General features: G+C 33.2%; 2 protein-coding genes and 1 long non-coding RNA gene across 5 annotated transcripts in view; 1 reads left to right on the forward strand and 2 right to left on the reverse strand.

The window, feature by feature from the left end:
- Window positions 1–26,117, forward strand: part of LOC143193850 (uncharacterized) — an 82,422-nt gene that overhangs the window by 12,867 nt on the left and 43,438 nt on the right. The window lies entirely within an intron of this gene.
- LOC143192658 (uncharacterized) lies at window positions 2,551–11,062 on the reverse strand. The gene is made up of 5 exons (XM_076398134.1): window positions 10,518–11,062; window positions 9,330–10,415; window positions 3,013–3,108; window positions 2,828–2,970; window positions 2,551–2,694 (listed from the first exon to the last, which is right to left on the reverse strand). Exons 1-5 carry the CDS (start codon window positions 10,930–10,932, stop codon window positions 2,551–2,553), a joined length of 1,884 nt encoding a protein of 627 aa, XP_076254249.1. The 5' UTR covers window positions 10,933–11,062.
- Window positions 24,345–25,244, reverse strand: LOC143193346 (uncharacterized). 3 transcript variants are annotated; one of them, XR_013004993.1, is made up of 5 exons: window positions 25,101–25,244; window positions 24,905–25,034; window positions 24,718–24,848; window positions 24,482–24,629; window positions 24,345–24,422 (listed from the first exon to the last, which is right to left on the reverse strand). It is a non-coding gene; the product is annotated as an uncharacterized LOC143193346 (long non-coding RNA). The 3 variants fall into 3 exon arrangements; XR_013004991.1 differs by having other exon boundaries at window positions 24,905–25,244; XR_013004992.1 differs by having other exon boundaries at window positions 24,345–24,441; window positions 24,905–25,244.

Below are 26,117 nucleotides of genomic sequence, written 5' to 3' on the forward strand. Positions count from 1 at the left end.
TTATATAGATATTTAAATATAGGTTTTTTTTAACGGATATAAGAGGTTTTATGAAAAAATGAGGTAGTTGTACTGCCATAGTACAGTTATTGTATCGATATTTTATTATTATGTAATATAATCCGATATATCAATATGGGTATCGAATAGGCATAACAATAAAATAAAATCGATACTTTTTTAGACCAATCATTCTGAGGGATTACAAATATATTATCTTCAGCTTTGGTTGTTGGTTTAAATATTTGGATGAAATGTTGAATAAATGGATGCTGCGTTTGTTCAAAGCAACATCGCACAGAAAGCATAGTAGATCAGACTTAAAATCAAGAAACTGCTTGCTGGTTAGTCAGAAGGTACTCCCGGCTTTACTTATGAAATCAAGGAGACTGGTGATAGATTTTGGACTTATGAACTGCAAATATGGGGCTGCACTAAAACACCAAACCAACTAGTGATCCAACACTGCCAAAACAAAGTTCTTCAATGAATTATCAATTCTTATCGCTAATTAATCAAGGCAGAACTGCACGATGATATCGATAATATCTAACGTAAGATATAATTTTCGATAATTTCGAACATTCTTTGGATGATAAAATAGTTGAAAACATGGTCAGTCAACCAACCAACCAAAGTCATCCAAACTAAAAACAAATCATTGTTCAGAAGCAGATGGTTAGATCACTTGTTGAAACACTTTTGATTGATAGAGTATTGAGACTTGCTTGATTCGGAGACTATTGAGAAGGACTAGTTTTATTATTGTGCATCAAATGATCAAGCAAATAATAATAGCTCTCACAGCATGATATATTTTCGTACCACCGGTATCACCGTCGGGTATCGAGCAAGTAGGTTCCTCACGGTTATTTGATAAATATGTGGGTTCGCGCTCTTGTCATTCGAGGTCCAGATTATAAACAACCAGTGATTAATGCTTGCTATTTTTGTTTTCGCAGAAGTGAACGCTAGGATTATGCGTTTCAGTACCGATACAAACAAGGTTCTCGCCATATAGTCCACCGACATTGTTCCTTATTAATCGATCATCGATCTATCTCTGTCGCTGTGGCGTTTCCTGTTTCTCCAGTATTATTGATAAATCGTGATTACTTCGAGAGGGCCTTGATGAATATGAGTGTGTAAATGTTACCAGTTGCGAAAATATAGTTTAATTGTTGTGCGAATTAATTTAAGGGGGCCTTCATCATTTCTGTCAAAGTACGAGGGTTGTTATCTTTATTTCGAGCCTTGGCGATACTGTGAAGTGTTGGTAGGCTTCAGAACGTTTTTGTCATCTGAGCACTATTTGTGTTGTTTGTGTACAGTGATTTTGTCTTGGTGAAGAAATGGATGAACATTTTCGGCCACTCATTTTTTACGACATGGATTCTGAAGACAGGAGTGCTTCGATCAACTTACTTCGTAGATATTGATTAAGATCAGTCAGGGGGAGCCATATTCGGTCAATTTAGTGTTTTGTCTTGGTTGGCATCATCGTATCCCATTTTCTTAAACTAGTTTTGTTTATAGCTTACGATGATTTTGCACCTGTTGAAACCAGTAAGTTGGTCCAGGTTTAAATAGCGTAATATCAGAAACCAATATCAGTTGGCAAGTCTTTGATGTGAACTTTGTTTACTATTTTAATTTTAAATGAACTACCGACCAAAACCCCCACCAAACTAATTATTTCAAGACCTAAAATGCTAAAAAAGCTTTCTTTCGCTCATTTGCTCTTTTGACTTGAGGGACTTCAAATTAAACAAATTGATTTGTGTAAACTTGAAATTTAATGATGAAATTGGTCTTCCTGTTCCAAGCCTAGTTTTTGACTAAAACCCGATTATTACGTAAGTATGTACGGTTTTGGACTTGAGCAACCAAAAGCTCTTTATAAATTGGGGGGCTGGATACAAATCAGCAGCTTATCCGTTTTTTTAATTGGTTCTAGTTGACGAAATATTTGCTAAATTCATTATTTTGCTATTTTTGATCATCAACGTCCATTTATTGAATTAAAAAGAACAGACGTTGAACTGACTCTTTTATACTGCTTGGGATCTTTTACACGTATTGCGTTCAGACAGTAATTGCCATCATATCTTCTTCCCAAAGCCATTCGATCTTCGCTGTATCTTGGTGTAGCCTAAGTTTGCGAGAAAAAATCAAGATGTGAATGCAGAAAATGTATTTTGCAACAAATTGTCGATTATATCATATATATTATACTACTTACATATTATATTCCGAGAAAGTTCTGACTCTTAAAAACTTTGCGTTAGCCATTAGTTTTCGAATATCAGCTTGTACGAATATTTATTTGATTGCTGAGTATGATAGGTTTGCAAACAACTTGGTTAAATATTGGAAAGCCAGTCCTTCGCAATTGAGTGCTTTGACAAAACCATAACCTTCTTCAGAACGTTTTTGTCATCTGAGCACTCTTTGTGTTGTTTGTGTACAATGATTTTATCTGGATGAAAAAATGGATGAACATTTTCGTGCTGTGATTTTTGACAACCATTTTGGCGATGAAACCCCATCCTAGGTGAAACGTTCTTGCGTCAGAAAACATTGATGCTGTGCCCGAAATGATATTACAGGATCGTCATATAGCTTATTGTGAGATCGAGTCATCCTTAGGCATAAGTATAACGAGCAGCAATAACATATTGCAAGAACATTTACCTGAGAGACAATATTTATTCACGTTGGATCCCGCATAATTTTGCAGAAGCTTAAAATGATGCTCGTGTCAATTGGCGTAAAGAAACAGTCAAGAAATACAATCACGGTGCTTCAAAAGCTGTATATAGCATACAAGTGAGGAAACTTGAGTCATGCCCTTAGAGCAATGTAGATCGGTGAATTCCACGTTGAAAGTATGCCCGTAGCAATAAAATAAAAGACGCTTAAGCTTAAGTCTTTCAGATGCGATGCTTATGACAAGTTCTACTTGTTTCTCTATGAAATTGTGTCACAAATAAAGTTATTCTATAAATATACGAGAATCAGTGCATAGCTGAGTAACAAATCCAGTGACCCAGATTACAGTGGTTTGGTGACGCCTGGCAAGTGAATGATGGACGAATTCCTCACAGCCTGCTGTGTGTGAAATCGACCTTTTAAGTGAGAGAAGCCGCGAACAGCTTCGAAAAAGGCATTCATCAAGACCATAGAGGACGATATGTAAAATCGGAGTCTTAACATTATCCGAGACCGGAATAGTTAAGGTATCATCAGCATATTGGCTAATATATAAACTCTCTTCTCAAGTATTGGTAGTTATAGATCGATGATTTTTAAAAAATTACATTATTACTAGTCGTTACCGACTAACTTACATTTTGTCTTTACAATGACTTAAATCTAGTTATATATCTAACAGGTCAATTGAAAAGTATCCGGCCTACCATAGTAAAACACATTTTTTGGCAAAATTAGTTTTTTTTTATTCAACATAATTCCCTTCAAGGGTAATACACTGATTATAGCGACTCTCCGACTCTTCGATATCATTTTTGTAGTTCGATTTGTCCTTTGCTTCAAAATAGGCCTCAGTTTCGGCGAAAATTTCTTCCCAGCGAGCATTCTTCTGAGATCTGAGAACAGGAAATAGTCGCTGAGGGTCAGATCTGGAGAATACTGCGGATGAGGGGACATGAGTGGATGATTTTTGCCATTGTTTTCGCTGACTTGTGACACGGTGCATTGTCAATTGGTGAAGCAGCACTTTCTTTTTCTTAAAATGCGGCCGTTTTTCGACGATTTCGTCCCTCAAACTGTCCAATAACGCTATGTAATAGACGCAGTTGATGGTCCTTCCTTTTTCAAGGTAGCCAATGAAAATTATTCCATACGCATCCCAAAATACAGACACCATAACCTTGCTAGCCGACTGTTGCTTTTTCTCACGCTTTGGAGCGGGTTCATCGTATGCAGTCCACTTGGATGACTGTCGATTGGACTTCGGAATGAAATTATGAAGCCATGTTTCATCAATTGTCATATATCGACGCAAAAGCTCGAGTTAATTACGCTTGATCATCTTCAAACACTACTCCGAATCATCAATTTGTCGTTTTTTTTTTGGCCAAAAGTGAGCTCGCTCCGCACCCACTTTGCACAGAGCTATCTCACACCCAAATATTCGTCAGTGATATTATGTATACGTTCAGTTGATTCTTTAGAGTGTCTGCTATTTCATTCAATTTCAATTTACGTCCATTCAAAATTATTTTGTGGATTTTTTAAATGTTTTTATCGGTAACAACCTCTTTTGGGCGTCCACTGCGTTCGCCGTCTTCGGTGCTCATTTCACCACTTCTAAACTTAGCATACCAATCCTTGATGCTTGATTTTCCTAGGGCAACGCCCGGATCTGTTTTGCTTCAACTGTATTTTTTCCCTTCAAAAAGCAATATTTTACCTACATGCGAAATTCCTTTTTATCCATTTTTTCACAATAACAAAAGTTGCTTCATTCAAAATGCTATAATTCACAAACTAATGATCCGCCATCGGTCAAATTTATACACGCATCTTTTGAAGGTTAGGGCTAATTAAAAAAATATATGGATTTAATTCTAGTAGCGCCATCTATGTGTCAGACCTGAGACTTTTCAATTGACCTGTTAGGCAAAGGATTGGCCACAATACGCTTGTAGTACACCTGTTTTAGGTTTTTTTTATTGTTGAATAGGCTGCTTCCTCATGTTTGACTAAAAACATTCTGACTGTAATGTAATATTTTAATAGCCCACTGTATTGTTTCGGTAACATTAATATTTCGGGTTACGAACAAGGCCGTTATTATCGAAGGTTTGTGCTACATCTCAGAATATAACTGAACGTACATTTTTACCTTCATAGGCTTTTCCAATTGCATCTGCTATTCTATGGACCTGGTCAATAGTCGAATGTTTCTTAACAAACCCAAACTGATGTATGTAGATATTATGGTTTTTCGGCCTATATTCGGTTTTTGACAGGAGTTTTTCAAAAACCTTGACATACACATATAACAGTGAGATAGATCTATAGGCTTTTATTTCCTTTGGTGATTTTCCAGGTTTCCGTGATAATTTCACTCAATTTCCAAAGGTCTGGGACATTTTTTAGCCGAAATGCTGTATTGATCAAGTTGGTGAGAATTGCCTTTCTTGGTAATTTGTGCAGCAATTGTCCTGGTGATTTCTTTGGACTGATATCAACTTTGTAATTTTGGTTGCTTCGGCAAATTATACCCAACATGAGATTCGTCTGGTTTGACGGTTTTTTTCTAGATGGTCAGCAAATGCTTCAGCTTTTTCTTGATTGCTGCTTGCCCAATTTTCACGTAGGTTTTAGTATTTGGTGATTTTCCGGAGATAGATTGATGATGATGATGATGATAAGTATTAGGCAGATTATGTGACATCGACTAGAACAAGTGACAATCGGAACGAACATTGTCTGGCAATATGTCGAATAGGGTAGAACTGCTCGTTTAATTAATTTCATTTTGCATTGTATGGTTGTAAAATTTTCGATCAGATTATATGTATGCATTTTTTGGGGTAGAACCTAATAATAAGACGAAATACATGTCGACGACACAACTTATTTCAGGAATATATTGAAGATAAAGGGCAAACAGACACCAGGCGCCAAGTATATCGCAATTTACCCCGCTCTGATAATAAGCAGATGGAACATAGATAAACTAGGCTGACCTCAAAAATTCTGGGAACCTCGAGACTCCGCGAATTTTACAGAAACGCGTTTTCTTAACGTCACAATCGCATAATTCTTTCCCCTCTAAACACATCAATTACTACACGTACTGCGAATCTTGGTATATTTTGATCCACCCTTCTGAACCATCATCAGGAAAATGGAGCTCAACATTGCCAGTTTTTAACTTACATTAATTGAGAATAGAAAACATTAGTTTACCATACAAAAACATTGTTGTTTTTGTGCAGCTTTTATCAGTGTCAGATTAATGTTTTAGAAATAATTCAATTAATTTACTATGATCTCAAGATATGAATGTGGATGTGCATGAGCAAATATTGAAAATGATCTGGTTCGGAGAATAAGGTTGCAACGCGAGTATTGACACGAGATGGAACAGGATAACTGAACTAATTGTCTCATTATTAAAGCCCAAACGTAATATTGGAACGTTGTAAGATCAATATTATATAACCGTTTGAGAAAGGTCAAATGTTGATTTCTTTTTCATCACTTGATAGATTTACAAAAAGCAGAACGTGTTAGAGTTCACCAACACCGTTTAGATTAATGAAGTAGCGATCAAAGGAAAATTTGTATATACAGTAAGTGCGGTTTTAGAAGATCAGAAGGCCCAATGATGTCGAATTGTAATTTTCTTTATCACTACATAGTATAAAACAAAGTCGCCTTTTCTGTCCCTATATCCATATGTGCGCTTAAATCTTTAAAACTACGCAACGGATTTTGATGCGGTTTTTTTCAATAGATAGAGTGATTCAAGAGGAAGGTTTATATGTATAATACATGCATAATATACTAAGGCAACATTGCTAATTTTAGAGGTTTCTAACGTGATGTCGTAAATTAACCTATTTTTTAGGCTTATTTAGCAATTAGCAAAAACGCTGCCTAACCCTACGAGTTAGATCAAATTAATGTACTACAGTATTGTACACCATAAAAAGGTCTACAAAAAAGTCCGCGATGGTATATGTTTATCTTTTAGGGATAACCCACATTAACCATTCTTATTGTTTACTTTTTACGTGAGAAAATGGCTTATTTACGAAGCTATTTTAAGCAATACGGCATTAATCCTTATCGAATTAAGTACCTTAAATACAGTGTGCAATTAATATAGATCAACTAGCTGACCCGACAGACTTCGTCCTGTCAAAAAGATTTGTAATGTGGCAGTTTTTGTGCCTACGTATTTTAAAAAATTCTCCTGAACAGAACCATCACCCTGGTGATAGGGCGTTGTGAATAAAAAATAATTAAATAAAACATATATAAGGATTGAAAAGTAAGTAATCGCTTTATTGTTAATCATGTGAATCATAATTATTATTATTATTATCATTGTAGTGTTTTGTGGTATACGATGTTCTTTGTTTGATTACCTGGCGCATAGATAAACAAATCTGATGGTTTTCCAACACGGGAACAGGCAACATACAATTGACCATGTGAGAAACATGGGTTTTCTAGATTAATACCACAAACACTTAATGTTTGCCCCTGGGACTTGTTTATAGTCATAGCAAAAGCAAGCCGCACTGGAAACTGTAGTTGTTTAAACTCAAATGGCACATCAGTCGGAATCATTGGGATGCGCGGTATGAGAACATCTTCTCCTTTATACTTTCCTTTGAGTATAGTTGCTTCTATCACATTGTTTAGTAATTTTTTTATCGCTAACCGTGTACCGTTGCAAAGACGCGGTTGGTTGATATTTCGCAACATTATAACCACCGATCCAACCAATTGAAGATTGTGAGGTGGCAATCCTGGCAAATCCAGCGAGTTTAAAAATTCCGGTGGATAGTTGACTACATCATCTTGATTAGTAGCCGAATCAACTGATTTATATATCCTCAATTCGCCTGTAATTTGTTCTTGAATTTTGAAATTTAATTCATTTACATCTATGTTTTTTGCAGCCAGTATAGCTCGTTCGCTCAACCAATCATGGTTTCTGTAATTTTGAGAAACATCTGGAAACACCTTCTGAATAAGTTCATCTTTTGATCGAGTTAACTGACAAAAACTTTGAGGAAAGTTAATGCAGCCAGTCAACATGTCTATAGGAAATTTGCCATTACCAATGTCAATGAGTTGTTTAGAGAAAATGTTTCCAGATTGGTCATTTTGCAACTCGACACGCATATTCTTGCTTAAATGAAGTACTTTGACATGTTTCCACAAATTGGAGGACTTTAGACATGCATTGAGTTCATCAGCTGGCGTTGATCGTGGAATCACTGGCAATGTTTGACGAAAATCTCCTGCTAATAAAAGCATTGCACCACCAAATCGGTTATTATTGCTACGTAGATCTTTTAAGGTTCTGTCTAAAGCCTCCAAAGATTTTTTATGTGCCATCGTGCATTCATCCCAAACAATCAATTTACATTGCTGCAAAACCTTTGCCATTGCAGAGTTCTTCGAAACGTTGCAGGTTGGAGTTTCATTGCTTTGCATATTTAATGGCAATTTTAGTGCTGAATGGGCTGTTCGACCACCTTCAAGCAAAGTTGCTGCGATTCCCGACGAAGCGAGTGCAAGTGCAATTTTATTTTGTGAGCGAATTGTTGCTAATATTAATGAAATCAAAAAAGTTTTTCCTGTACCACCAGGTGCATCTAAGAAGTAAATCCCTCCAGTTTCATCATTTGTTACTTTCATAAGAGTTTCAAATACATACTTCTGTTGTTCATTTAACAGTGGAAGATTTGTTTGAATTAATTCTTTCAAAGCGTTGAGATCATACAGTCTTTCTCGATGCAACTCTTGGTTAAAAGCGTCATGCATTGGACGATTGGGCGCGGTCAGGCCTAATTGAATTAATAGTTTGTTTGACATTATCAAGCACATGTCCTCAATTGAAATCAATGCTTCATTGTAAATTTCTTCACTGATTTGTATATTTGGATTTCCCATTCTATTCCGTATTTGATACAAAATATCATCACACATATAATCTTTGTACTTCATCCACAAATCAATTGGGTTTGATGGGAAGCATGTAGATATGATTATAGAAAACAATGTTCGTATTTGATGAGCGTGTGATGATATTACAGCATCATTGAGAGTTTGATCCCAATGAGCGTCATTTTCAAGCAATTGCAAACGTTGACAGGCTTCTCTGTAGGATCCACACAATTCACCATCAACAGTTCGTAACTGTTGGAATGATGTTGGGCCACGTACATTGACTAATAGCAGTCGTAAATAAAAACATTCATCATTGCTTGGATGTACTGAATAAATCCGGCCAATCGCATCGGTGGAATATACATCTGTATATCCTGGAACTGGTTTTCCTTGTTTCCGTCGTATAAATCTCCTTGAGGATTGATTCCAGGTATAATATTTTGGCATTTCAGAATATAGCAATGTTTGTGCGAAATCATCGTTTTGGCATGTCTCAAAAAAACTGGTTAATGTAGTAGATGGTGGCTGAGCAGCTCTTTCTACTGCGTTCTGTGCTGTAAAATACACTCTTTGTCCATTTTCTAAATGTACAGCTAAGTGAACAACAGAAGGGTGTCTCTCATGAATAGGAAAAGAAAATATTCGCCAAACTGCTTCATTACTGCTAACATAGCGGCCCATTTGGTATTGGATAACTTCATCATTAGAATTCTCTGCACCAATTCCAATCACAGCCATATCACTCCCTTTGGTTACATATTTGCAAATGTATTTAATCGATTTCACTGAATGGCAAGATTCAACGTTGATGTGTGCTTTGAATGTCTTTGATAAAATGGGTGAATATGGAACAATCCAACGATTATCTATTTCAATATCTTGTTGATTTAATTCGACAATTGTTGATTTTCCATTGTCTGTTGTCGATCTGCGACGATACAATGGATAACCGTCATTACCAGTAATTGTTTCCGATATTAATGTCCGTGGATATCGTTTTGAACATTTACCATCCATCATACACGGTGAATTTTGATTAAGAGTTCCACAGGGACCATGTATCATGTTTTTGATAACTACCTCATGCAATCCAGGATCTACTTGTACATTAGGGATTTCAGCTGATATCACTGCATCAACTTCATTTGGCCCTATCTTTTCAACCAACCAAATCAAAATGTGTGCATGTGGCAATCCTCGTTTCTGCCACTCCACAGAATACATCCAGCAGCGTGTCTCACCAAACATATTATGTTTTACGATGAAATTCATTAAAGATTTCAACTTTTGTCTAAAGACTCTGGCTGTAATATCATGACGATCAATGGGTGATTGCCCAGGGAATAACTCCTGCTTAATTTCTATCCATTGCGGATTGCATGTAAATGTGATGAACAAATCTGCTGTACCATAATGACGAACATACGACATGGCATCTTGAGCATATTCGTGCATATGCCGAGGGCTTCCGATGTATGTTGCTGGAAGAATAGTCATCCGACCGACATTCTGTGCATTTCCATCAGTATTAATCGCATCTCGAAGGTGAATATACTCTTCAGATCGGAGTTTGGTTTGATTCAACCTGATGAATGTTAATCTCTCCGTTTCAATTTTAACATACATGTCAACAACATATTTGTGATATAATCGGCGACATTTCAATATGTGATTATCTTCATTTTCCCGAATCATTAGGCGGTATGAATAATAGTTCATTGAACTGACTTTTTTGTTGGTTTCAGAACCTGTAAACAGATTTTGTTTTAATAACATTCAAATATAAAATTAAAATACATAATATAGTGACTGAGATATTATCGCCATAGCTAAACTAATATTTTAGTTACCTGTAATGGGATTTATCATTTTTATTGAGAAATCGTAGCCATCTTCACCTTGCCAAAATATAATGGGATATTGCAGTGCATCATATGAGCGGTGTGTTTCCTTTATACGTTGTAATTGATCATTCCGACGATGTAAAACAATATCACGGGATTCCAAGTTTTCTCCAACTACAACGATAGCAACTTCATCAATAGTTGGTGCATTAAAACGTCTTGTATGTTGACCTGCAGGTGTTTTATCAGCTCTGATTACAATTTTGTGATTATCGGATGGCATCAGATCCAGGGCAGTTTTAAACAATATAATCAATTGATTGCGTTGATGAAATAAATTTTGTAATTGTTCTACAATAGACCTTTTTACTAAATTGTTATGTGCACAACGCAGATCAATTTCTTGTGGTGAATTGCCCATAAAATAAATTTGCAGGAATTTGTTGTCGCTATCTGACACTGGTAACAGTGAACCTGCTCTGTGATATATTTGCCCTTGTATCTGTAAATAAAAAAAATATTATGGTGTGGTATAAATTAATGGATTGTCAGTGATCAAACTTAAATAATATTTGATCTTAAAAAGTATATATTTAGTTTTAACTAATATCTATCAATTATAAAATATAATAAAAGTGTCACTGAAACTGAATCACCATATAATATGATGACTAAGTGATATATTTCGTAATGATTAAGAAATTGAAGATTAGTAACACATCTTAACTTTGGTGACAGAAAATTTTGTTCGCTAAAATAATTATGATTAACTGCTATAATACATACCTTGAAAGTTGGCATAAAATTTTCCCGAACTGCATTTGTTGCCCCAAATGAAGTCATTTGAAAGCAATTGTTATATTGTTGAATATGTGTCAAAAAGTGTATAGAATCTGTTCCTATTCCTGAAACCAATGAGTACAATGGTTCTGGTGGTGGATCCAATGGTATCAATTTCACTTTACCATTTGCGCAACACAATCCATTGGCTTCGTTTTTGTATTTTAATGCCTTACAGTGTGAGCAAACCAAGTTCATAGAACCAATAACAACACATTGGTAGTTACTGTAGTCAATTGACACATCGTAACTGAAAGCAGCTCGATTCAAACTTGCGCGATTATTAGTTGAACGTCGCGCTCGCGGTTCACGCGTTTGTGATATCCGAATTCTTTCACGTTCATTTCCGTCGTCACGTTCTTTTGCAATACGATTATATCGGTAATTAGCTTGGTTTATAGCATTTCTGGTTCTTCTACCTAAATTGCTTCGTCTTATAGGAGGCATATCAAATATAAATTATTTTTTCACTAATCACGAACTAAACAAACACTAACTAACTAAACACTCTGCACAAAACACGATATACGAATTTGTTTCGTGTATCAGTTGACAATTCATCTGTCATCTGTCAAAAGTCATCTGTAACAGACAACTTTTTTTTTTAAATTTGATATGACTTGAACTCAAATCCTTTTAAGCCGTACGAATTATTTTATTTATTTAAAATTTGAATTAAATTTTAAATAAATAAAAAATTTTAAATAAATAAAACAATTCGTACGGCTTAAAAGGATTTGAGTTCAAGTCATATCAAATTTAAAAAAAAAGTTGTCTGTTACAGATGACTTTTGACAGATGACAGATGAATTGTCAACTGATACACGAAACAAATTCAAACAAAAAGGGATTTTTTTAGGGTTTTTCCAGCAATAATTCTAATTTTTCTCGCCGTAGAAACCATCCTTGAACTTCAACGAACATTTTAAAAAAAGATTTGGCCAAATTGGTCCAGGCGTTGTTGAGTTATGCGCTTACCATCACATTTTGCGATTCATTTTTATATATAAGATATGGTTCCTTACAGCATGTAAATTAAACAAATATTTTCGGAGATATTACAAATTTAAAATTTGCGTTTAAAAATGTGTAATGTAATAAAAATTGTATGAATTTAGATATTCCAAAGATAGCAGGAAATCTTCATAGTATGTATAGGGGAAGAGGAATTGTTTTACTCCAAATTTAATGCGTGCAGGCCAAGCGCAGTAATGAATGAACCAAAAATACTGGATCGATTTTAATCATGTTTTCATTGAGTGACATAGGCATATATATTTTATGCCCGTGCAAAGTCGGAGCGGGCCGCTATGTTTTTATATACAACGTTCATATTTTTTCTGTAGTGTATTTAATTTAGTATCAGCATTGCACCCGTGCGAAGCCGGGGCGGGTCGCTAGTTGAAACATAAAATACATGAGATCAGGCATAAATGTGGCTGATATTGGTTGATTTTAAATCGCCACATTAATAGGAAGAAAGACCGAAACAAGGGACTAGATAACCAATACATGTCTAATAAAATAATTAAATTGTTTAAACACAACACGGTTCTATTAAAACTTCGTATCCTTCATATCAATATCATTCAATTAACTCGAAGAAGCAAAATCGAAAAGAACATGGCGACAATTTGAATTGGTTTTATGAGGCCCAAAAAAATATGGTGGGCGACAAAACGAATTATCAGTCCACGATAAATTTTACATGGACAGATTTGAAGCTATTAAGCTGTGTTTTCCAGTTTCTCGGTCATTTGTAGATCTTGTTGACTGTTACTAGTACTTTTTCTACAGCCTTAGGCCGAGATATATCTTGTCATGATAACTGTGTCGTGGGCAAATGTTCCAAGTACTGTTTCTTTTGTTGTTGGGATATCAGCAGTATAGAGCAGATACAGTGGTTCCAAGGTACTACCCTGTATGGAAGTTTTAATTGTTGAGAGTGCCTCTTCATGCAGACACTTTCTTTTCTTGCAAACAGGTATGTTACAATTAAATTCCGCGGTAGAGTAATATGCTCATTTTATATATTAATCCCAAATGACCTACCCGGTCAAAAGCCTGTGAGACGTCCAGGAATATCACAAGGCAGTATTTCTTTTCAACAAATGCTGTCACTCTGTGCTTTGTCAATTGTCGAGTGGTGATTTCAAAATCCAAACTGTAAATTTCTATAAATTGTCTAATACGTTTTAATACCAATTTCTTAAATAATTTTAATATCGCAAGTAGTAGCGAAATAGGTCTGTAAGATCCAAATTGCTCTGCCGGTTTGTCAGGTTTCGAGCAAACTTAAGACATTCCGGAACATGCTTCAGTCTCGAACAGGCATTAAATCTGTATATCAACCTATTGATTGCTTTTAGTACCAGCTCTTTCAATAACTAAGGTAAAATACCATCGATTCCAGGAGCCTTTATAGGTTGAAGTCAATTTCTGTGGCAACTTCCACTGGAGCAATCAGATTTGCAGCTACATCGGACTGATTAACTAGGATTTGTTTGGGTTGCATTGTAGATTCTTTAACAGTCGGTCTTCTAAATGTCCGAGTTGCTTTCCATAGCGAGCAATCTTTGTCTGCTTCCGAGCTTAGTTCACTTTTCAATATATTTTTCGAAACAACTCTGTTTATATTCTTTAATCTTTTGATTTTTCTGATTACTAATTCTATTAAATATTGTTTTGTCTGCAGCTTTTCTGGTTCTGTGCCATAATCTTCTGGCTTTTCGTATTTCTTATCAATTTGTTTATTTCAATGGGGTAATTTACCATATATTCTAATTTCTCTCTTGATGTCAGGGCGGCTTCTTTTGCAGCAGACCGAATTTGTTCAATTATATTTTGGGTTTGTTGCTCAAGGTCGTCCATGCTTTTGAGCCTTGCATATAAACCTTGCATGTAACCAATACTAGAATGTGATCAGGTGATAGTTCGCACAAGCTTTCGATTTATATTTGATTTGATGCCTTTCGAAATGTAAAAGTTTAATATGTCTGACACTTTATTAGTAACGGTGGACCATTAAGTCGGTTCGCGCCCTGAGTGATAGTTACAATTTATAATATTAATAGTTGCGAGTAATTCGTTTCCTTTTCCAGGTGTTATTAATCGTGAACCCGAAGCTGCATGTGAACATTAAAGTCCCCTCCAATAGTAAACCTTGGTCCTAATTTTAAAAATAAATCTCTATATTGTTGTGTCATTTTGTAACTTGATAGACAATTACTTTAAAAGAATGACAGTATTACCATTCTAGCTTTAGTTTTGGTATGTATTGACCTTTACCAGCACCTTGGGTGTAGAAGTTTTTCATCGACTTTGAACGTTGAAAATAGCAAAATAATATGGCAGTATATTTAATGTTGCGTTTTGAAGAAAACGTTCCATTATTATAAACAAAGGGTTTTCGGATTTTTATCGAGAGCTGCGGACTTTTGCTTAGTCGGCGTCAAGACAAGCTGCAGTTGCATTTCTCGCTTTTCCTATCGTGTGCGTCGTGCTATTCTAGCGATATGATTAGGTCACTTTGGACCGAGCTGTGCATTGTCTGAGCGGTTGCAGCAAGATTAAAAGAAGGAAATCTACTGCGTCGTTAGATAATATTTGTTTATCTTTATGGTATATACGATTTTATGGTTTCGAATATATTTTGTTGATTAAAATATCTAATATAAATAAAATAAATAGCTACTTACAAGCCCAATAAGTAAATCATATTAGTTTTAGGGGGAATTCTAGTTTACAAATTTTAAAAAATCTTTAATATTTATATAGTATTTTCAATTATTAAGGAGGCCCTTAGGAGGATTTTTCAAGATTTAAATTAGCGTTGGGAACTATCGACTGTTTAGTAATCGACTACTTTTTAACCGGCATCCAAAAAGGAGGAGGTTCTATGTTCGGCTGTTGAAGGAAAAAATACAGTTGAAATAAAAAATCCACCAAATGATTTTGAATGACCCGTAAATTTAAATTGAATGAAATAGCAGACACTCTAAAGATATCAACTGAACGTGTACATCATATCATTCACGAATATTTGGGTATGAGAAAGCTCTGTGCAAAGTGGGTGCCGCGCGAGCTCACTTTTTCAGCGATTATTACATCTGTGTATAAGTTGTGCTTCACCAAGACAATGTACCGCGTCAAAAATCCATGAATTGGGCTTCAAATTGCTTCTTCATCTACCGTATTCTCCAGATCTGGCCCCCAGTGACTATTTCCTGTGTTCAGATCTCAAAAGAATGCTCGCTGGGAAGAAATTTTCGTCGAATGAAGAGGTGATCGCCGAAACTGGGGCCTATTTTGAAGCAAAGGACAAATCGCACTATAAAAATGGTATCGAAAAGTTGGAGGGTCGCTATAACCAGTGTATCATCCTTGAAGGGAATTATGTTGATTAAAAAAGAACTAATTTTGCCAAAAAATATGTTTTACTATGGTAGGCCGGGAACTTTTCAAGTGACTTATTACTATTAGTGGTTGACCTTAAAATTGCAGTATTTATGATTATTTATCTTTTTTTTATAACATCTTTATTAGATACGCTTAGTACAATCTTAATTATAAATTAATTTATTACTACATTTCATTGCTTGGACTAATTCACAAGCAAGACGAGTGCGAAGAATATGTATTCCTCAATTATAAAATTATAATAACTTAAGCTATAGTTTACACTAAAGGTGTACACTTTATATAAGTACGTCTGGTTTGGTTCGCTTCAATCTCTTGACATCCTGCGCGCTGTCCAGCCGTTGTACTGCTTCCACGTTAGTATGATTTAGTAATCTTCTTTCATGTTTCAATGCGAAATCTTAGCTAACTTCGCAAATCCATTTGATTTCCAAATCATCGTGCAGTTCTTCTTTGGTTACGTAGCGATAGGCATTGGTAATCAATCGAAGAACCTTGTTTTGACAGCGTTGGATGACTAATTGATTTTTTTTATATTTTTAGTGCAACCCCATATTTGCACCCCATAGGTCCAAATTGGCTTTATGATTGACTGATAAATCAAGCTTTTTGATTTTAGATCAAGTTGAGAGTATCTTCCGACTAACCAGTATAGTTGTTTTATTTTGGTTCTAATGTGTTTTGCTTTTTGTCTAACATGATGTTTATTTCTCTATGGCGACAAAAATAATTATGATTTTGAAATTGTGGTCGTGGATAGAGTTTAGGCGAAACTTGCTCTCGGGGTGTGTGTTCGTCGACAAAAAGCATTATAATCACCGTGAGTTTTTATATATTTTCGATAATTTTAAATCAATATATTAAGATGTTAAATATCCAATTATATACAAGACAATTATATGTTGCGTGTTCTAGAGTCGTCAGACCAAGCAATCTCTATAATCGCACAGGCAGTGGGACGGTAAAAAAATGTTGTATACCCACAAGCATTTTGAAATTAAACATACAAAACGTGCGCTTTCTCTTTTCTTTCTTTTCCATTCAACCTGAGCCATGGCGATGCGTATTCGGCCACAACTAGTTTATTTAATATAATTAAGTTTGTTGCATCTCAATTAATAAGTCGTTGCAATTTTTTGTTTTTTTTTAAATTAAATTAATACATTTATTACCGCTAGTCAGATTGATTTACAAGACTAAAGAGAATAACTTAAAAATTATATGTTCAATATAAGATCAGAAAAATATTTGATATATAACTTTAATTCAAGTAACAGATGTGTGAAAATCTTTAATATTTATATAGTGTTTTCAAATCTTGAGGGGGCCTTTGAGAGGATTTTTCAAGATTTAAATATATATTAATAGATGTACTGTACTGTTTGATGATATCTTTCAAAATAACAGATATCTATCGCTGTCATGTTCATTTTCATTATAAATTGATTAAGATTCTTTGAAGAGCTGTAATGAGTTGGAAACTCATACAAAATAGATTTTTTTAAGTAAATAAATGCTTTTAAAATAGCTAATTGCTAGTTTTTTTTTAGCATTTTTACTAGTATGTTGCAGTTACCTTATATGTCTGTATTATTATCTTCTAACTTTATATTTCTCATCTAGTAGCATCTGTATTTTACATGCATTACATCACTACATAGTATAAAACAAAGTCGCCTTTTCTGTCCCTATATCCCTATGTGCGCTTAAAGCTTTAAAACTACGCAACGGATTTTAATGCGGTTTTTTTCAATAGATAGAATGATTCAAGAGGAAGGTTTATATGTATAATACATGCATAATATACTAAGGCAACATTGCTAATTTTAGAGGTTTCTAACGTGATGTCGTAAATTAACCTATTTTTTTAGGCTTATTTAGCAATTAGCAAAAACGCTGCCTAACCCTACGAGTTAGATCAAATTAATGTACTACAGTATTGTACACCATAAAAAGGTCTACAAAAAAGTCCGCGATGGTATATGTTTATCTTTTAGGGATAACCCACATTAACCATTTTTATTGTTTACTTTTTACGTGAGAAAATGGCTTATTTACGAAGCTATTTTAAGCAATACGGCATTAATCCTTATCGAATTAAGTACCTTAAATACAGTGTGCAATTAATATAGATCAATATGGTTCCTTACAGCATGTAAATTAAACAAATATTTTCGGAGATATTACAAATTTAAAATTTGCGTTTAAAAATGTGTAATGTAATAAAAACTGTATGAATTTAGATATTCCAAAGATAGCAGGAAATCTTCATAGTAAGTATAGGGGAAGAGGAATTGTTTTACTCCAAATTTAATACTGGATCGATTTTAATCATGTTTTCATTGAGTGACATAGGCATATATATTTTATGCCCGTGCAAAGTCGGAGCGGGCCGCTATGTTGCTAGTTACATTATATACTGCAAAGATGTACAATATTGTCTGCCATAGTATTAGTACCCATTCCTTATATATTCTTATCAACTGTGCATGCCTACAAGTAATGTTTTTAAATAATCACTATGATCATTGACTAATACATACCCTAGCTTTGAACACCACCTTATTCTGGTGATTTTGTTGCTGTTATTCTGGAATATAATATCATTAATTTATTCATATTTTAATTTTAGTTGCGTGTTTCAATTAATTTTGTAATAGTAATATGTAGTATACTTACTGGGATTAATATATATTTATAAACTCAATCTGTTGTTTCAGTTTCTCTATAATTCTTTTCATTTCCTCTATTATCTACAAAAAAACAATTTTTTTAATTGGATCAAATTTTCACAAGTATTTATGACAAATTTATATTGTTTTGTTTGGTTTTATATTCATTTTCTTCATAAATTCATTAAGATTCTTTAAAAGACTCTAATGAGTTGGACACTCATTCCTCAAACTCACTGGATATTCAATCTAGCAATTACATTTTAATTGATGATACTATAATATAAATCTAATTATCACTTTTTACTACTCAAATTAATATTTAATATGATGTTTTAATTAATTAATATGACGATATGTATGTCTTGATAAGGAATTGGCCATTCAAAAAATATATATACATGTAATAAGTATATAATGGATAGATAATTTCAAATGTACCTGGTAAAAACAATATTAGATAGTCAATATTACACTCTAAGATGTCTTCGTGAAGCAATTCTGAATCCTTCACTAAAATTCCTGGAACACACACATCATGACGGTGATAAATTTGTATTATGTTTAATCCAGACAATTTAGTATTATTTACTTTAGACGATGCTATAACACAGAAAATAGGCACAACGTAAAATGAAGATTTCCTTTTATTTTATGGCGTCCAAAATAGCTGTACTTAAAACAAAACCACTTAGAAACCACCACAACAAACTTAGAAATGATTATATTCGTACACTTTCGTAAACGAACCAATCACATGTTTTTGCTCTAACAATCTGGCCAATCACACGTTGCGATCGCAGCGCTACCTCTGATTGAACCGGTCAAGACTTTTTCCATGCGGAACATTACCGATTAGGCAGGGGTATTGGTAGGCGAAAAAATATAGATATATGGTTTTCCATATTTTTTTAAAAATATCAATTTTTTTTGTCATAACTATGATATTTTTTAGTAATGCTTTAAAATTAAATACTAAAATACGCTAAACATTTAATATTAAGTACCAATTTCATAATGTTTTAAGAAATATCTTTGTTTAAACGAAAATATCGATATATCAAACAAGTAACAGACTAGACGTCATCTGTGAATAAGGAATCATACTATTTTTCCCTGGATCTATTGTTTTTATATAACTATATATTGTATATATGTAGATATATCGTTTTCCATATTTTTTAAAAAATATCATTTTCTTTTGTCATAACTGCGATATTTTTTAGTAATGCTTTAAAATTAAATACTAAAATACACCAAACATTTAATATTAAGTACCAATTTCATAATGTTTTAAGAAATATCTTTGTTTAAAAGAAAATATCGATATATCAAACAAGTAACAGACTAGACGTCATCTGTGAATAAGGAATCATACTATTTTTCCCTGGATCTATTGTTTTTACTTATTTCATTGAAACAAGTAATAAATTATTTAATATTTCCAGTTATAACTACACGTTTAATACGTTATTTTCTATTAAAATTAAAATACTCATTGGTTTATTGCTTCCACAAAATTGTGACTAATTCTAGAATACTCAAAGAATTAATTTATAAAAGATGAAATTCCGTTGCAGATTATGATTAACATAAAGCCTTCTGGGTTTGCGTCACTGAAGCCACATTTCAGGAAATCGAATTGATACTGCACTAAGCTAAAGAATAAACAAACAGATATATTACAAATATATTTTGTCGTTTAATATGTATTATAATCTCCCTGAATTGCAATGAGTTTGTTCTAGTGATCTAAAATTTATTTTGATTTCTGTTGAGTTACACTTTCACAGTTATTTGCTTTGGTCACAAATTATTTTCTATGATTAAATTTGGAAGTCAGGGGAGGCTAAATATGGGGAGTAAGATCGATGTTGCAGCAATTTCTACTACTATAATTTTTTAGTTTTAAAGGTTTTTTTTTTATTTGAAGCTTTATGATGAAAAATCGACGCAATGTATTGTCAATTTTTCGGTATCTTCATAAAAAGTATCGTGCTGCTCAGACAGGTAATCAAAATTAGTAAGAATACGGCAAGTATGTTTTCACCGGTTTTGCAACATGCGGCCGAACGTTGTCACTCTGAAGAATTATATTTTTGTATCTTTGTTCGCTCAAACGCATCAATTGTAGTCCCAAATCCCCAATGACGGTTTCATCGAGTAACGTCTTCAAATCCTCGTCTTAATTTTTTTTTGCTGTCCAGAACGTTTCTATCTCTTCGGCGTCAGATTCGCCACTTTTAAAATGTCCAAACCAGTATTGTTGTAAACGTCAAAAACCAATACTGCCATAAGTTTCACACAGCATCCGATGAGACACTGAAAGCTTTCAACGCACTATAATATCATTTTTGTAAAATCCTTTAAAAATTTTGCAGTAATGAGAGTTGCATAACAAGCGCATAATTTATTATTCATATGATTTATATGTAAAAATAATATAATTGATTATAATTTAATGAAACAAACAAGATGATTTTCATCCAAACCAAAACCAAGGTAAGAAATCAAACACTTTACAGTAACTAAATATTAGTAGTAGCCGAAATATTAAAGAATGTTGAATAAGAATTTATAACAGAATCACAAAAACTGTGACTTATAATGAGCAAAAGTAAGCTAAAAGCATAAACACACAAACACTGGGAGAAAACAAGAAATTGCTAGCCAAGAATTTAAAGGGATAAATAAGTTTAAATATCGGCACAAGGAGGAAGGAAAATAAAATACAAAACGATAACAGACAAAAAAGTCATTCTATACAACCAAATTAAGAAAACAACATATCCTAAAAATGATTGAAGTAATAATTTACAACATATTAAAAAGATTGGTGAAAATCAAATAAACTAAGAGTATCGGAGAAAATAAGAATCATACTAATACTAATCAAAATGACTGATTTGTAAAACAGAGAAACAGAAAGTATTTTTTTGCTTTTGGTTTTTTCTATTTTAAGGTCTATTAAAGATAATCAAGAGATTTTTTATAATGTTTATAATAAATATTTAATTTTATGTTTTATATCGATATTCTTTATTTTCTCGTCGTCCCCAGGCACAATAATTGTTTAAAACTAGCGTTATGAACTATCGTCTGAAAACAGTCGAAAAACTAGCACTGAAATGCACGGTTCGACAGTTTTTTTATTCGTGATGTCAGGCGAAGATGTACAAATTCTTACTTGTATACATTGTGAGAGAGCAAAGGACAGAGATAATTGCTTGGAACAGTTAATTTTAAATGTCTTTATATTCTCCAATGGTAATATAAGCGAGACAGAGATGTATGTATTCGGCCACGTTAAAAAAAAGTAAAAATCTGGATTTATTCAAAAATATTATATTTTCATATTATACATGTTCAGCTTTTCTTCCATGATAAGATTTCTTAAGAGTTTCTTGAGAGTTAATAATTTAGCCAGATTTTGAAAAAACTTATTCTAAGGGGATATATGTTGCATGTAAAACAGAATATTTTAAATGTAACTGACATAAATCAGGTAATATATATTTTATGAGCATTCCAAAAATATAATAGGTTTTCTCGCCAATAAGTGTAAATGCCACTGAAAATACTCCTTGCTTAATTTTTGTAGTACCTAGTGTAATTATTTATTTCACTCAACTAGTTTTTTATCCAAATGTCTTTGTTAGTATTTGTGTCTTGAATGTTGAGTTATAAATATTGAATATAGTTTATCACCTCTTTACGGTTAATATTTTTTACGAAATTTAACTGCTACTATAAAAACTTCTTCAAATCTTTTCGAATCGATTCTGATAATTTCTCGAACCTTTCGAATCTAAATTTTGTTTTCAAGATTTTAGGAGAGAAGTTTTGACAATCAAAAGACCTGAACAAAAATCGCGAGAGTTAGATGGAAGCCAAATAGTCGATAAAAAAAATTACCTATTATTGCCGTAAAACCAGTCAAGAGCATTTTACTATTTATCATTGACAATTTTAATTTTTTTATCCTATTACATTAACAGTCTTAAAAAATATCGTTATAAGATGCTGCTTTATACAATGTATTGTTATTTACAAACAACGAACTACCAAAAAATCGTAAAACTGTATATGTTACATATATATATATATATATATATATATATATATATATATATATATATATATATATGTTATTATTATGTTAAAAATCAGACGATGAAACTAGTAGAACCGAAAATAGTAACTAAAAGTACACGACTAAAACAGTCGATAGTAAAAAGTAGTAAAATCATTCGAAACAAAAATACCGACAGAAATAGTCGATAGTCCATTTCAGTAGAAAGTTCCCAACGCTTATTAAAACATTTATTACGTAACCAAAATGACTATCCTGCTGACTCAACGTTTATCTTGTTGGTGGGATAAAGCTTTTTCGAAGGTCAAGTTCAAACCCTAACAATTTCTATTGAAATCGGTCGATTAAAAACGTAAGATCTGTATTGTGCATCGAGAAACATGCATGAGTAACAGCGAAAATGCAATCTTTCCCAAAACGCAGCGATAAACGCTTGTGACTAACCAGCAGATAACGACGGCGAAACGTGGATGTGTCGCAAGTTCGATCACTATATATTTGATTTGTGGTATTTGTATGCGTTTCTTTCGTTTGCGACCATTACGCATCGTCCAGGGCAAGAAATCCGCAGGCGGGTTGGTGTCTCCGTTTACGTTGATGCTATACAATAAACAATGACGGCTCTGATAAGAATAATTTGCTTCTTATTATTTATTTAGTCAGACCGGGACACCATTATGGATGTTTAGCGTCAGGTTGTCGACAATTGTCTGAGTACATTGGTCAAGAGTGTATTTTTAACTGACTTCAAAAGAAAGAGGAGGTTCGGCTGTATATTTTTTTATTGTATGTTCGCCAATACCTCCATCAATTGTGGGCCGATTTTCAAAATTATTTTTTATTCCAAAGAGTGCACTTCCGAGATGGTCCCCAAATCAGGATCGAGGAAGACGCTGAAATTTAAAAGGCACCTACAAAGTTTTCACATATTTTTTATCTAAAATAATCAGATATTTGTGTATAATGTTATTGCTGAGCTGATGTGATGGAAAGTCGGAAGATGTTCAGTGCAAAAGTCATTCAGTTTTCTTTTTAAGCGCTAACTTTCGAACGGGGGTCGCGGGTTCGATTCCCGGCGGAGACAATAACCTTTTGTGGTTGTTTAGTTAGAACATTTGTCAAATCATCCAGGCTAGGTAGCAGACCACGAGGTCTGAAGCGCTCCTTATTTTCAATCATTGTTTCTTTATTCCCATTTTTTTCTCATACGGGCTGCACCTTTACTTGGCCTGCCCATTGTAATATTAAATAAAATAACTGCGTTATTTATTAAGTAATAAAAAGAAAAAAATAAAGTATTTTTAACAAAAAAACTTCAACCGACTTCAAATAATAAATAAGGAAATTCATTAAAAGTCAAAAAAATTAAAACTTATATTTTCAATACAAAAAAAACATTTCAAAATAAAATATGTACATAATAACTAAATGACAATAATCAAAAACCTTATTTAATCTATCTACTGCACGTATTTATCTATTTACGGTATTATTCTAACTACTACCAATGTGACATATACAAAAAAATTTAATTACCAACAAGACAAATCTAAATTAATATATAGTCTATTCAAAGTTTCTTAAGTAATACATCATGGATATTTGTGACGTCCAAATATTGCAATGTTGTTGAATTAACTCTGAGTTTTAGTTCAGTTTGGCTTTGACATACATAAAAATTCTAATCTAATAAAATAATTGAACAAAAATATTATGAAATATAATTTATTTTAACATTATAGTAAATCTAATACATATATTATCGGAGGACTTAAAACTACAATTAAGACACAGCTATAATAGTTTATACTTTTCCACACCATCCATGAGGTAGAGTTTCTAGGCGCGTTTTTTTTATGTAGTGGTCTCCCTGGAGGCCTAATCCACCTAATTAATAATTGTATATCTGAGAAACGTGTTTTACTTTCATTCGAGAGCATATTTACTTTTTCCGTGTAGTTCTTGTTTTCTTCAATGGTGTGTTTACTTGTCAAGTCATCTTGGTATCACTGTATATTTTATTTCTTCTACTATCTGTCTACACCATTCTTCATAAAACTAATAACTGAATTCTGTCTAATGGATTTACTACTTCTACAAAACAGTTAGTATTCATTCTATCCTTATACGTTGTAACCTAATGCTCATGTTTAATTTTGAACCCAATTAATTATGCGCATACCTTCAGTTGTTTCCACTTCACTTCCACATTCTCATCACTCTGTCTCAGGAATTTCTAGCATTATCACATATCCTGAAAGTTTCCTTCAGCCACTTTCACTTTCCCACTCATTGTCCAATTCAATCACTAAACTGTAAATTTATAATCTGTTTGAAACATGTTCACAATTCCACCATTTATCAATTACTTCCTAATCTGTTCCAATTTTTATTGTCTAATCGAGTCTAATCCAAACCCAAGGTGTTATGGTTGACAATGCTTCCTTCCACATATCCAAACAGTTTTTGATGGAATATCCTTCTCGACCAGCACTATATCTGCAACTAATTATTAATAAATATAATGATCAAAAAAACTTAATCGAATGCTATTGTAACTTTTACCTTTTTCCATCAATTTTTGTTGTCTTTACAATTTTTTTGTTACCGTCTTGCCAAGAGTGCCACAATGAACCATTTTGAAATATCCAAGTTTCATCAAGATACACAAATTCAAATAGTTTATCTTCATTGGTCTTATTTTATGCCTTAAAATTTAATTCAATTTAATGTCTGGAAGTTCCATTAAACCTCTCCGAGGGTTATCTTCACACCATTTAAACCCTATGCCCTGTAAGATTGTCCCTCAAAAAGCTGCATGTCCCTAATTCTTTTATGTATACTTTTCGGACAGACAATTTTCTCTAAAATAATTTTATTAAATTATGTTTATATCGATAAAATAGTTTGTGTACTTACTGTTCTTATACATTTCATATATTTGGTCTCGAATAGAGCCAATATCAAGATAGTCAAAATTCGTCACCCACTTTGTATGTAGACAGGTTTTCTTGGGTGAATCTAACTTATTATTCTTCATTTTGTAAGCGATGTTATTCACAGTACTCACAGTAATATTTAGTCCGGCAGCAACCAGCTAAAAACATTTTCAATAAAATTGTAGGGACTTGTATTGTATTATTTAATATCATCAATAATTACCTCTTTAACGGAATTTACCAGCAAAGGGGGGCCTCCATTATCTCGTTCCTATTCGAAATAACCTATTAAAGCCGCAATCAATTTGTGACCCTTTATATCGATTGTTTTCGGCATTTTCAAACAAAGTAACATGATATATTAGGCAGCGACTAATATCAGCTAAATTATCAAAATAATCAAAAGGCTAAAATAATGCTTGCCGGTTTAAAACCTGTAGTAATTATAACTAATATTTTGAATAATTTAGCGTACAATCAGACGGCGACCGGCTGTCAGATGTATGAAAAATTCTTGAAAGCAATAGTGATAAGAGATTTTAACTGTTACCTATAAATTATTGTGGCTGTATAACTAACTGTAGTTTTTATATTTACTATAATGTTAAAATAAATGATATTTCATAATATTTTTGTTCAATTA

The sequence above is a fragment of the Rhynchophorus ferrugineus genome, unplaced genomic scaffold (assembly GCF_030347505.1).
Source record: "Rhynchophorus ferrugineus isolate W39M unplaced genomic scaffold, kcgeb_rfMv2 rfM3, whole genome shotgun sequence".
Classification (NCBI taxonomy): domain Eukaryota; kingdom Metazoa; phylum Arthropoda; class Insecta; order Coleoptera; family Curculionidae; genus Rhynchophorus; species Rhynchophorus ferrugineus.